This window comes from Limanda limanda, chromosome 13, assembly GCF_963576545.1.
Source record: "Limanda limanda chromosome 13, fLimLim1.1, whole genome shotgun sequence".
Classification (NCBI taxonomy): domain Eukaryota; kingdom Metazoa; phylum Chordata; class Actinopteri; order Pleuronectiformes; family Pleuronectidae; genus Limanda; species Limanda limanda.
Genome location: NC_083648.1, coordinates 12,612,974 through 12,626,712, shown reverse-complemented (window position 1 = coordinate 12,626,712; position 13,739 = coordinate 12,612,974). Strand labels below are relative to the sequence as shown.

The window sequence follows — 13,739 nt, the reverse complement described above, 5'->3', positions numbered from 1 at the left end:
ATATTCTGTAAGACGTCTAGAGAAGAAGAATATACCGTAAAGCTCAAAATCTGTGATGGGCGAGACTGCCGTTCCACATTTGAGTTGGGTAGGATCTTCAGAGCTCAAGAGCATGGTGGCTAAATATCCTCCATACGCCTGGAGAAAGACACAGAAACCCACCATGAAGTAAATTACATGTTGGAAATCTGTCTATGAAGCCTTGCAGGTCACTGAAGTAATAAAAACAGGAAATCCTCTTTGAACACGTGCTAGTACCTTTCCATAAACTCCAATTCGGTTCTTATCGATGTAGACTTCCTCGGAAATGACCCTGAAAATGACAGAAAATCAGTCAGACTTTGAAACCACTCCTACAGTCGTGCTCATGGTTCTGGTGGAGGTTCCGACCTGAGGGCCTCCAGCTGGTCCCTCTCCTCTAACTTCCCCAGCCTCCTCCGCACTTTTTGGAGGAGGTTGGTTCCTTGAAAGCCGCTGCCGTGTCCATCAAAACGGATGACGATGGTGCTGAAGCTGCTGACCAGAACCGTGTCCCAGTCCACCTGGAACCGCTCCGTCACCATCTGTCCCCCGGGCGTTCCGTCCCTGTGGGAAATATTGGCAGGAGGTTAAACTTTGAGAAAATCTCCACCTCGTTCCACTACACAGAAATGAAGCCAAATTATCCTGGATACAAACGCCACCATCTTGTGCATCCACCCTCTCTTCGCAGTAGGGAAGACCCACCGACACACGCTAGGCCAATCGTGAGTCTCAGCTGTCAATCATGATGTTTCAGCCCATTTTTCCAGCACCAAATTACACATCAGAACCAAACTCACCAGTAAAGTGAGCTTTGAAAACACATCAGTGTGATAAGAAACTGCCTCAAATGACAGAAACCATTTTGAGAACATTTTGTTTGACACCTACTTTGACTAACATTGAGGAGGTGGGATTTATGACATATACTGCAGCCAGCCACCAGGGGGCCATCCAGATACATTGGCTTCACTTTAGGGAGCTGTTATGTTGTCCATCTTTATATACAGGCTTTAAATACTCAAAACAGTATATACTACACAATAGTTTAAGGAAGATGACCATAAGATACGAGGAAGACAGTGACATCATTTGAGCTGATTGTATCTCAGCCTTTAGTTTCTGTCATATGTGTTCATACGTACACCAGCAGCAGTAAGGGGTAGTGGGCGGTATCTACGAATCCAGCTGGCTTCAGGATCTGCATCGTCAGCGCTGCAACACACAGGACGGCCTCAATGTTACATCTTACAATTCGAGGGGGAAGCTGGAAGGTGTGTCTTGTTTTTTTGGCTGATCGACATGAAAGTGGACACGTACTGTAGTCTTCTATGGTGAGGGTCTTGTACTCCACCTTGGGCATCTGCATGTTGCTGTACGTGTGGTTTACTCTCGCGTTTGTCTCCACGTCGATCACCTCTGCAGCAAGGAGGGAAAAAAAGACTCTTACGTTAGTATCAATCAATGAAAATGTGTTTTCTGTGAATCCAGGACGAGACCAGAGGGACCACACTCACTCTGCTTGTCCTCTGTGCTGTAGATTGCCACACTCGGTATATCTGGGCCTGCAAAGAACAATTCAGGGAGAAATAATTAAGAATGTCCTGATAAGAAGTTCACGTGATAAACTTGATAAAACATCCTGTAAGAAGCCTGAAACTAAAACTGTTCTCTGCAAAAGAGTAGCCAGTGTCTCATCTCAAACACATTTTTAGAAACAGGCCTCTCAGCCAGCCCCACAGTTAATAATCCCCTTCGGTCACATGAGGAAGAAGCTTATCATTTCACAATGGAGTTACTCTCCAAAGATCCAATTAATGAAGAAAGCCAGCGGCACTTTTCATCCCCGGAGTGAGCCCCCTAAACAAATCAACTTCCATATAACTCCATTGTTGTGGCCCAGTGTGGGAAGACAAAGAGAAGAGAACAGTCTCTGAGGGACAGGAGAAGAACATCTGCTAAACAACAACACAATGCTAACCAATGGGCTCCGTCTCTTAACAGGAACATCAGAAAAGCCACAGCCAGCCGCTCGGGACCAGACATTTATTCCTGTGGCGAATCCAGCAGTGGTTTGAGGTTATCTGCTAATATCCAGTTCGATATGAATCATATTAGCTCTCAGCCGGACTCGAAGCACTAATTCGGTTTGACTTTCCACCGGATATTTGGATCCTTTCACCCTCAAGAAGAAAAAAGAGCCTTGACTCCAGGTCGCTCACCTTTACAGTTGAGTAAGAAGTACTGCATGTTGTGGCTGAATGAAACGTCCACGTAGCCGCACTTGAACTCACAAGACAGGCAGCAGCGGTTGAAAGGGGGGATTGTGTCGGCGCTGTGGGACGACGGCGGGTGAGTGTCATCACTTTTAAACAGCACAACACAAAAGAAGCACTTTAAAGTTCCAGTGATAGCCTACCTGTAAAGGTGCCGTCGCTTGGGGTCATCCTCTGTGCTCAGAAAGTATCTGGGGAAAAAATATGAATCCGAAACATCATCGTTTAATAATAAACTCTGCAGCACTGGCTGTTACATATGTGGTAGAAATTATGGAAAACATCTCACATGAGGTTTCTTTCATGATTGTAGGCCAAGATGCTGGTGATGTCCCAGTCTCCAGAGGTCAGGGACTGGAGGATGTCTGTGCTCGTGTTGGGCTGCACAGCAATAACACAGGGGACCAGTAAACACTCTGTACCGAGCCTCACAGGACATTACAAGAATAATGTTGGAATATTCAGAGAAAAAAAAACTTAACTTTTATGAGAATAAAGTTGTTATATTACAAAAAAGCTGTATTTTCGCAAGTTGCAAGTAATAATAAATACTACATACTACAGTGATCATATAAAAAAAATAGATTTTGATGAGAATAGACATAATATTAAAATAGTCATACAATTTTACGAGAAAAAAGTTATAATTTTTTATAAAAATGAAGGATGAATATAAAAAAAGTTATACATTTTTTTTTTTACCAGAGTTAAGTTGTAATTTTAGGCTTATTTCAAAAAGTTCTACTTTTTATGAGAATGAAGTGGTTATTGTACCAGAATTTACTCATAATATTCCCCAAACCCAAATTTTTACAAGACAAGTCGAAATTTTAACAACTCAATATGTAAAATTATAATAAAGTAGTAATAATGACGAGAATAAAATCATTAATGTAGTTAATAAAGTTAAAAGTTGAGGCCCTAATAGAGTTCAAGGGTTCATTGTTCTCCATCGTACTATTCAAATAAAACTAACTTGACAACTTTGCTGTTACCCACCAAGGAGGTAGACATGGAGATGTGGAAAAACTTTCCTCTCCCACCCTGAGGTATCGCTCGGGTGAAGAAGAACTTGTGTCCGCCGTGGGAGAAGAGCGGTGCTTCATTCTGCAGTGAGGAGAGAGGGAACAATAACAGCTGCCTGTGCATCTGAAATCTGAGTCCACGTCAGGCCTGCGGGGCTTTTTCCATCTTCTGTTATTTATTTGTTCAGGCTCAGACACACAGAGGAAAGCCACTGCTGCACAGCAACAGGACAGCTTGTGTTTTGATCACCTACCTGTCTGTGCAACCAGCTCTCACTCTCATCTTCATGTTTCTGAAACAAAGAAGAGAGAATGAGTTCAAAGCTTCTCTGAGTTGCACAAAACACATAAATAAAACAATAATTCGGGCAGTTTTTTTACTTATTTTTACTCATTATCAACAAATCATAGGAAAATACATTTCTGACGTATTTAAAGCAAAACTTTGGTGGAATGTGCCTCATGTTTCACCTTGATGCAGACTCCAGTTGTGGCCTCGCACAGCGTCAGGATCGAGTTGTTCTGCGCTCTGTTAAGCCAGTTGACGGCCAGTTTGGTGCTGGTGGCCCATTTCACCATGGTGATGTAATATTCCCTCCTGGAAAAAAAACAACAGTGGGAAAAATGCACCAATCATCACTTGACTCCATGACCTCGGGCTTGACTATCTTGAGAACATGCTCAGGAGCTGATTTTGGCTCCTCGATGCAACACCATCGGGTCACCACTCACCCTATCCGGGGGTCGTCAGGTTTCTTCATCACCACCGTGTGCAGGGGTCCGTTGAGGCTCACCACAGACAGGTGCACTACAGGGTTTTCTTCCCCGGCCTGCAGGGGGCCAAGAGGACGTTGGATAGTGTGAGACAGTGAAGAGGCTGTCTTTCAGAATAAAATAAGCTCAAGAAAAGTCCTGTGTGTGCAGTGGTGGGATGTAAGTACACAAGTCAAGTAATTAAGTACGGATCTAAAGTAATCATCCAGCAGCATATAAATATTGTTGAAAAAATCTGTAATTTTTTGAATATTATCATACATCCAATATGAATATAACACTCGAAATACAAACTATGCAGATTATTTCAAATACCAGATTTCAGTTGGTTAAGTCCTGGATCCACCCCTGATTTTTCTGCCATTACTTTTTAACCTTCCCTTGTAATTGAGTATTTTTTTTCATTTGTGGCATTAAGACTTTTATTCAGATTGAATATCTCAGTACATCTCCCACCACTTTCCTGTGGCTGGATTCAACTTGCCTTCGGGTAGTGATACTCCCGGTTGGCAGGGTACGGCATCCCTGTGAAAAATGGGACTTCCATCTTCGGCACCAGTGAGTCGTTAATGGTCATGTAGGCCAGTCGCAGCCCGTCTGGAGACCACCAGTGGGCGATATTGGTCTGCAGGATCTCCTCTGAAATACAAAACGACCACCAGATAATGTATGAAACTAGATAAGATTGTAATAGATTTTCTTTTCTTCCTGTTTCTTTTTTAGACCCTCTGACCCTGTGTGAGTTGAAATGAATGTTTGTACCAAATTTGAGGAAACTCCCTCGAGGTGTTCTTGCGATATCATGTTCACAAAACCGGAAACAGGCAGACAAAGGAGAAATATAACGTCTCTGTCCATTTGCTGTCGCTGGCACGGAGACGTCGGAAAAGATTAGATTATCTCAAAACGGTTTCGTCTTTCATTGCAAAAACATTCACTGGTGAGTTTTCTTTTTCCTTTGGTTTCCTGATGAGTGACGTTCATCCAGCAGGGGGCAGAAGAGCTCTATTGAGAAGCACCTGTGAGTTCCCCTTCACTGCAGCTTCCAGTGAGGAAACCGAACAACAGCCTTCTCCAGGCAAAAAACCCATCAGCACAACCTTGATAAGGACGTTGAGATTTTGTTATCATTGATGATGCAAGGCTTCAATTATTTCTTTTTTGACTTCAAGGTGAATTCAGACGGGGAGTTTGTTATTAGAGCAGGCAGACGAGACGAGGAGCTTTCTGATAAAAGCTGCAACTAGTTTGCTGCAGGATGTTCAAGGCCTGTTTCCACAGAACAAAGTCCTTCACTATGTCTTCTGTTTTAGCAGAGCAACAATTATTTTGTTCATAATAAGGTCAGAGGGTTTAATAGGACTTTTGGTATTTTGATTATTTTAAATAACACCTTATAACCACTGAATCTGTCGTTCCGACCAAACTCAAGCGCACTCCAGCAAGACGAGGTGGGTTTTTTCGTTGTTCCTCGTCTTCCCACATCCTCTCTGACAATCCAATGCGAGGTTGAAGCTGTCTCCTGTGCTGTCAGGCGAACACACAACCTCAGCAGGAGAGGGACCCCATGCATAGACACAAGAAAACAACCTACAGAGCTGCAGACAGCCTCACGCCTGAGACCACGCAGCTACACCTACTGTTGTCAGAGCTCTCACATCGTCAGGGATCTAACTTTTCGAACGTCTCCACCACCTTTAATCTCTCCATCAAAGTTGTTGATGCGTTTATTCTGACAACTGAGGAGGAATTATCAACACTGATCATCTTCAAAGCATTTGAAAATTATTTCAGAAAAATATGAATCATCCAATGAGACAATGGTGCAGCAATTAAAATGGGATTAGTTTGAAGGGTTATTTCTCCAAAAGCGTTGCCAGTGGAAATTTGACAGAAACAGAAATAGAAGACAGTAAATTATCAGAGCAACCAAAGCAAGTCATGTTTTAAAAAGTCAACTGTAATCACTTCCACCAAGGAGGTTGTGTTTTTCTGTGCTGTACTTTTGTCAGCAGGATAACATTAATTTATTGATTTCTCAAAGAAGATATTGGGGGAGGTGTGGACTCTACTGAGGTTTCAAAAACAACCGGCGCATGCATGTGTTACGCGTCCCCTGAAATCAACTGTTCTACCTCTTTAAAACAGCCTATAACACAGTACACCCGCCACTCACACTGAAGTTTATATTCCCTCAACCCTGCGTGTGTTAATACAGAATGAAGCTGAGAACATGGGCTTTGTGTGTGGGAGACAGTCTGTTGAAATGTAGAGAGAATGAAATTGAAAATGGATTTCTTGTGTCATCATGTCCTGTGCCTACGACAAAGAAATAATCCCATTAATGGAAAAGCTCTTACAAGTGACCCTGAAGCTGCTCAGAACATCTCTCATAATAACTCGCATTACACAATTATATTATTCACTTACTCCGCACTTATTGTCCCCGAGCCACTCTCGGCATGAATCCAGAACTAAAAAACAACAATGCCAGGTAAAGAAGTCTTCACTTAATAAACAAGACACCTATAAACTTTATTATAATTATGCACGGTGGAAATACTGGTCTCGGATATGGTGGTGCATCCATAAACTGAGCCATCTGCAAGTGGGACATAATCACTTCATCGGAAAGTGTCTCACGTTAAGTTACGAGCGTATTTTGAACATCTGCTGATGGTGAGAAGCAGCAGTGCAGACATGAATTATTAAAAGTGCTTGAACACGAAGATGAGCTATGGAAGTCGGGTGTGGGCGGGGCACTGAAACGCAGCCAGATGTGCTCTCTCAAACGGAAGCGTTAACGGAAACACCCCCGCCACGCCTCAGGGAGGAGACGATTTTAACACTGACGCGTCCAAAAGTGGTTTTAAAAAGTGTTGACAACTTTGATGCTACAGCGTTTTACATTGTCTGTTTTATTCCAGCTTTGTGGCAATAACTCGAAGAAGACCCTTTTCTTTGTCAACCAGATAATACTCCAGTCCAAATAGTTTCCCCAGTGTGCGAAAACTTGACTGGTCCGGACCTCGTCGTGGGTTTTGTTGTGTTTATTGTGTAACTGTGAGTTGTCGTCTTACCCTCGTACAGCCAGTCAGCGAGGCCGTTGAAGACGAGTCCCTCTTGACCGGTGGAAACCAGGCGGAGGGCTCGGCTCTCGATTGTGGTTTTGTAGTAGATGTTGTTTTCAAATATGAAGATCTGCAAGGAGAAGTGCAGAGAGAATAATAATCCAGCATGCTCATGTGTATTGCGCATTGATTTGCACCTAAACTTTCATTTCCTGCATTGTCTGTTTTCTGCATCTTGCTTTTCTTCATCTCTTGTAAACAAACCCAATCCGTCCTTCCCGCAACACGACTGAATCTTAAGCCAGAGAGAAGCCCAGCGACCGACTCGATAACACTTACAAATTAAAATGGTCTCAGTCAACATCTGCCTTGAGCAATGTATTAACGGGTATTTGTCTCATTACGGTTCCGACTGAATTCCTCTCCAAAGCATATGAAATGATTTCTGTTTTTAATCAAGGCACCGGCGTTGACTGGGGCCCTGCAGGCACACACACACACACACACACACACACACACACACACACACAAGCACTTTTTCCCTCCAGTGTTTGTTGAAACATTAAGTCGTCTTCTGTTGTGGACAATGGCGGAGCTAAACGGCGAGTCACACTGCTGATTTAGGCCGTCAGCACCAACAGAGGCCTGAAGGAATGAAGACCAACCACTGGCAGATGTGACACTTCAAACCCTCTGTCGATCCACTCCAGTGTTTTGCGCTGGTGCCAGTTTACGGGAGATGGATGTGTGTTGATTGGTAATCCGACGCTCCCGCTGTGTTTGGTGTGACTGAGCTGTCGGCTGAAACCTCTTCAGTTAAATCTAAGCCTCAAATCGCCACCAAAGAATAAAAAAGAGAGAGATAACAACATGGCTCCCTTAACTCTGATGTATGGCTGCTGTTGAGAAAATCAAAGTTGTATATTGTGGGATCCACATCTGAGGAAAGCAGATCAATGCAGGCCAGTGTGCAGCAGCAAAGGAAGCCTGTGGTGGTTGGCGAAGGCTGCAAAATCTCCGTGGGACATAAAGAAATTCACAGGCAGCTTTCAAAGAGATTCATAAAAAAAAACTGATCTCTCAGTTTTTTAATTATTTTCACTTACACCTCAGAAAAGAGTTGCACCACAACTCAACCGTAAGAACCTGGATTCAGTTTCACAACATCAACACCAAACGATGAAAAGCTACGGAAAGTCTCCGGGCTCAAACGCTCACTGTCGGCACAGAAAACCATCACTTAGTCATGAGTGACCCTGCAGGGTCGCATGAACGGCCTCTGACAAAAGGAATCATCTGTAGAGAAGGTGAAACTCTCCTGAAGTCTAAACTGAATTCAAGTGTTATGATGAGAGAAAAGAGAGGATGAGCAAAATGTGGGAAAAAAATAACTATTTCAAAAGTATGGTGACATGAAAGTAGATATCTGTGGAGCGCCTATAGCAGGGTTTCAGAACTATACACGAGTGTGTGTGTGTGTTAGTGTGTGTGTATTTGTGTGTGTGTGTTGGTTGTTGAATATTTTCCAAATTTGCTAAACCAAACAATGGCAAACAATTTTGTTCAACAATACTTTAATTTGGTGTCATTTTTGTTTTAAAATTACTTTCCTCTTCTTCCCTCCTCCTTCATGTGACAGTCACTTCCTTCTCAGGTGTGTGTCAGTGTGTGTTTGTGTGTGTGTGTGTGTGTGTGTGTGTGTGTGTGTGTATGTGTGTGTGTGTGTGTGTGTGTGTGTGTGTGTGTGTTGACCCAGCCTCACTGATTGCTCTGTCATAGAAGAGTAATTGCTTGTGTTTTAATGAGGGGCACGGGCAGGATTCATCTCCCTGCTCCTCTGAATATACATCTGATGCTTGGCTGCTCACAGGCAAAACTGCCACACACACACACCTCTCATTTTTACACACTAATGAAACGCTTGATGATAAATCAAACTAATTCAGATAATCTTAATGGGAAACGATTATTTTCACAAATCATGAGGGGGAAAAAATGCAGGTCCAACATCAGCAGGTCAGTCAGATTCAAAACATGAGAGCTGGTTTCATTTTAACTTCTGCTTTCCATCAAATCAAAAGTGGAGCCACAGTAACAGAAGCAACGATGTGGTAAAGTATAACCATGTACACATTCATCTGTATCCTGTCCTCCCATCAGCCAATTGAAATGTTCATATTTTCTCTCAGCAATGCATCTTTATGCATCTGTAATTGAATCAAAGGATACGATAAGAGCAAATATGGAGGTGGAGAAAGATTTTAATTAATAGCTGATGAAACACACAAACAGATCTGCAATCAAAACAGAAATGAATTCAACGAGGTAGATAAAGAACCAGCGGTTTGGATTGATGCGAGAGAATAAACCAAAAGATTATCGGGTGTTTCAATCAATGGCCCTTTTAAGCTCATTAAGGGATGAGGCTTGTTAAGATTATCTTTCTGTCAGCAGATCCCGTGAAAAGACCAAAACCAACAACGCGTCATTCGTCTCGTTATTCAAAGCCCAAAAACCCACCGACACCTACTGAGGACGTAACTATTTAAAAACTATTGTATTTGTAAAGTGTATTTGTAAAATTTGTAAGTGTTATTTGTAAACTAGAATCACCACCAACACCTCTGCCAACCAGTGGAGCTTCAGTCCCTCCAGGTGATCCTGACCTGCTGCATTCACAGTAACATGAGACCATCTTGACATTTGACTTTCTACCACAGCAGTCAAATCAGTATCATCTGTGACTCCAATCCAACTGGTCAAAGCTTGAAGGCACACACACACACATCTTTGTACACCTTAGTGAAGACACTCATTGGCATAATGCGTTCCCTGGCTCCTTACCCTAATCCTAACCATACAAATTAAATGCCTAAACCTAAAACCAAGTCTTAACCCCCAAATAGTCCATTGAAGGGTGGTCACAAAGTGAGGACCACTTTCCCAAAAAGTCCTCACTTTGTAGGTTGTAGGCTCAAACTGATCCTCCAAAAGATATTTGTACAAGAGCGCACACAAACACACAAACACACACACACACACACACACACACACACGTAAAAGGCCGTGTGCTTGCTCCCCTGCAGAAACCCCAGACCAGGGGTCTCCAACCTTTTTTCAACTGAGAGCTACTTAGAAAAAAATTAAGTGGCCAAGAGCTACTTGCATCACATCGCACATATTTATTAATCAACTGACTTAAGCTTCTGTTTGTACACGTGTGAAATTGCAATACACAATGCTTATCAAAAATAACTAAACTCTAATACAATAACTTAATAACTCAACATCAAAGGTCCAAGAAAACATTAGTACACTCACTCTTTTTAAAACTTAGTGAGATGACTGGCACTGCATGGAGTCCTTCTGTTTGTACTCGTGTGAAATTGCAATACACAATGCTTATCAAAAATAACTCAACTCTAATACAATAACTTAATAACTCAACATCAAAGGTCCAAGAAAACATTAGTACACTCACTCTTTTTAAAACTTAGTGAGATGACTGGCACTGCATGGAGTCCACCAAAGAGGTGTATGCTGGAGTGTATGCACTCAGATTCACTCTAATACAGTCATTTAAATGTTCATCGGTCAGTCTTGTTCTGAATTTAGATTTGATGACATTCATGTCAGAAAAAGCAGCTTCACAAAGGTATGTCGAACCAAATAAAGCAGAAATTTTAAGTGCTGCTTGGTGAATGTTCTTGTAGTTTTCTGGGTCTACAATGCTCCAGAAATGTTGTGAGTGTTGCTGAGACTTAGAATGACAGTGGAGGTAGAATGACAGTTTTGCTTTAAAAGCCTTAACAGCACTGATCATGTCAGAAATTGTTCTGTCTTTACCTTGTAACTGGGTGTTGAGCTGATTGAGTTTCTCTGTCATGTCTGTCAGGAACGCAAGATCAAGCAGCCACTCAGCATCAGACAAAAGTGTAGTGTCCTCCTCTCTTGACTCCATGAAAGCCTTGATTTCGTTCAGCAATGAGCAGAAGCGATGCAGTATTTTTCCTCGGCTCAGCCACCTCACCTCAGTGTGGAGAAGGAGATCACTGTGTTCAGCAGACAGTTCCTGGAGGAGCAGTTTGAAGCTTCTGTGCTGCTTGGCCTTTGCGCGAATGGAGTTGATGATCTTAATGACAGGTGTCATCACATGATCAAATCTCATGACTTTGGCGCATATAGCCTGCTGGTGAATGATGCAGTGATAGTTCACAATTTTAGGAAAGTCCGGGTCGGCCTTGCACAGTGGCGTCCTGTCATAGCTGGTGCGCCGTCTGTTGTAATAGACACCAGCTTTTCAATAGGCACGTTATTTTCAACGAAGTACTTTTTCACAACGTTGTAAATATCGACTCCTCTGGTTGTGGTTTTTAGTGGAAGCAACGTCAAAAACTCCTCTCTGGTGGAAGCGTCTTCGAAAACCATCCGGACAAACACAGCCATCGGTGAGCGGTGTCAGCCGCATCCACCGACTCGTCACATTGAATTGAAAACCATTTGCATTTAATCATGTCCCGCTCCAACTGACCCACTGCATCGGCAGAGAGCGCAGACACTCGCCGTGCCACTGTGTTTGCGCCAAGCTGTACATCAGCGATAGCAGACATGATTTCAGTCTTACTTTTATGGTCCTTGAATAATGTGTCGGCCACCGCTGTCATTGCTTCCTTCACCATCCCGCCATAAATGATGCCTCCGTGGCCGCGTTGGCTTTCTTCGTCGGTCCGATGAATAAACATTGCTGTTTTTTAAGGTTTGCTTTCAGCTGGTTCACTTTCTCAGTCCGTATAGTGCTGCCTGCTGGAAAATCCCGTGCAAAGTTACCGTGGACTTGAGTGTGGTGGCGCTCCAGGTTACCTCTTTTGCCGACCGAAACACTGCTCCCGCATATGAGGCACACACACTTGTCCTTCACGCTAGTAAAGAAGAACTGGCATTCCCACTCCAAATGGAAATTGTATGTTTTCTGCTTTTTCTTGACTTGGCCACCTTGGTTTTCCATCTTTGTTGTTTGTGTAAAGTTCTGCTAATACCACCAAACTCCTCACTTTAGCTTAGCGAGCGTACAACGTCACTCAACGTCACAACGTCACTTTGGCTACATTTACACCGGACACCAATGTGACATATATGTGAACGTAAGTGAGATGAGGTGCATTTACTGTCGTCGGAATATTTTTTTTTTTTTTTTTTTTATTATTATTATTTTTTTTTTTTTTTTTTTCGGTCAACCTATCAGGCGAGCTACTGAAAACCTGCCCGCGAGCTACCGGTAGCTCGCGATCGACGTGTTGGAGACCCCTGCCCCAGACTGTCCTAGTAGTCCAGGCAAAGTATCCCATTTTGGAACCAAAAATAGAAGTAATTGTAAAAGAATTTTTTTCAGCATAGATTATTTCTATGAGGTGTCCAGAACAACATACTAAAAGTCCTAAGAAATCCTAGTTGAGGAAATATGTTTAATTCTCATCAATGTGTGCCAATAAGGCCAACAATACATCCCAAAGGGGCTATTTTTTCCTTTACTCCTATCAAAATGAAACTTTACGCAATGAAAGTAACCATGAAACGTAACATTTTTTGTATTACAAGTTTCTTTAAAAATGACTTTGAAGATGCAAGTGAGCTATACACTAATCAAATATGCCCAAAATAAACCCAAATAGGCTTAATTTTTTCCTTTACTCCTACCACAATAAAACTTTACATAGTAAAAGTATACATGAAAAGTAACTTTTTTTTGTATTACAAGTTTCTTTTGAAAGGAATTTGAATATGTACATGAGCTTTCCACTTATTGAATATGTCCTTGGCACACAACTTGGATTGATGAGAATTAAACATATTTCCACAACTAGGATTTCTTAGGACTTTAAGGATGTTGTTCTGGACACCTCATAGAAATAATCTATGCTGAAAAAAATTATTTTACAATTAGTTGGTCGTAAAACGCTACTTTGCCTGGATTATAGGCCACAGCTGCCACTGAGATGCTCACCAGCTCCTTTGTTGTCGTGAAGTTGTGAAATCCCAAAAAGTTTTTGCTTCATTGACCTTAACAGAGGTCGAAGCAAAGACAGTTCCCCCGCTGCCCCTTAATGCAGTTATCAACACATTGTACACAACAGTCATCTGCTCCACTGTGACAAACAATAAGTCTCCACTGAGCCTCCTCCGCCACACAGAGCTGCTTCCACCAGTGATCCAGTATTCACTGAGTGTAACCTCAAGGGCGTGGCCTCCTTACCAGCTGCTGGCCCCGGGGTCCCCATCCGGCGTACTGCAGGGCGGCCTCATTCACCTCAGGAGGATTCAGGGGCCAAGTTTCCCTGTGGAGACGACGTGTTATAAGTATTAATTCAGCATTAGTCTGTATGTACCCTGCATGCACAATGGATTCTGTGTGACTGAATACAAATGCAGAGTAACAGCAAAGACGTTTCCTTCTGCTCCCTCACCGTACGCTTCATCAATCACACGCATACTTTTTTAGCACAGCCTGACTTTGCTCTGGCTCGGCACAACCACGGAACAGTGGGGGAAATAAGCAGACATAGATGGATGGAAGG

General features: G+C 42.7%; 1 protein-coding gene across 1 annotated transcript in view; it reads right to left on the bottom strand.

Moving 5' to 3' along the window:
* LOC133018346 (dipeptidyl aminopeptidase-like protein 6) overlaps window positions 1-13,739 on the bottom strand; it is a 57,137-nt gene that overhangs the window by 1,174 nt on the left and 42,224 nt on the right. Inside the window, exons 7-22 of the mRNA XM_061084693.1 lie at window positions 13,418-13,499; window positions 7,177-7,297; window positions 4,581-4,735; window positions 4,055-4,152; window positions 3,794-3,920; window positions 3,577-3,615; window positions 3,297-3,404; window positions 2,587-2,678; window positions 2,441-2,488; window positions 2,244-2,356; window positions 1,539-1,586; window positions 1,342-1,440; window positions 1,167-1,236; window positions 391-585; window positions 259-313; window positions 36-138 (exon numbers count right to left, since the gene is read on the bottom strand). Coding sequence (XP_060940676.1) covers window positions 36-138; window positions 259-313; window positions 391-585; window positions 1,167-1,236; window positions 1,342-1,440; window positions 1,539-1,586; window positions 2,244-2,356; window positions 2,441-2,488; window positions 2,587-2,678; window positions 3,297-3,404; window positions 3,577-3,615; window positions 3,794-3,920; window positions 4,055-4,152; window positions 4,581-4,735; window positions 7,177-7,297; window positions 13,418-13,499 — 1,553 coding nt within the window. The remainder of the gene's footprint in view (window positions 1-35; window positions 139-258; window positions 314-390; window positions 586-1,166; window positions 1,237-1,341; window positions 1,441-1,538; window positions 1,587-2,243; window positions 2,357-2,440; window positions 2,489-2,586; window positions 2,679-3,296; window positions 3,405-3,576; window positions 3,616-3,793; window positions 3,921-4,054; window positions 4,153-4,580; window positions 4,736-7,176; window positions 7,298-13,417; window positions 13,500-13,739) is intronic.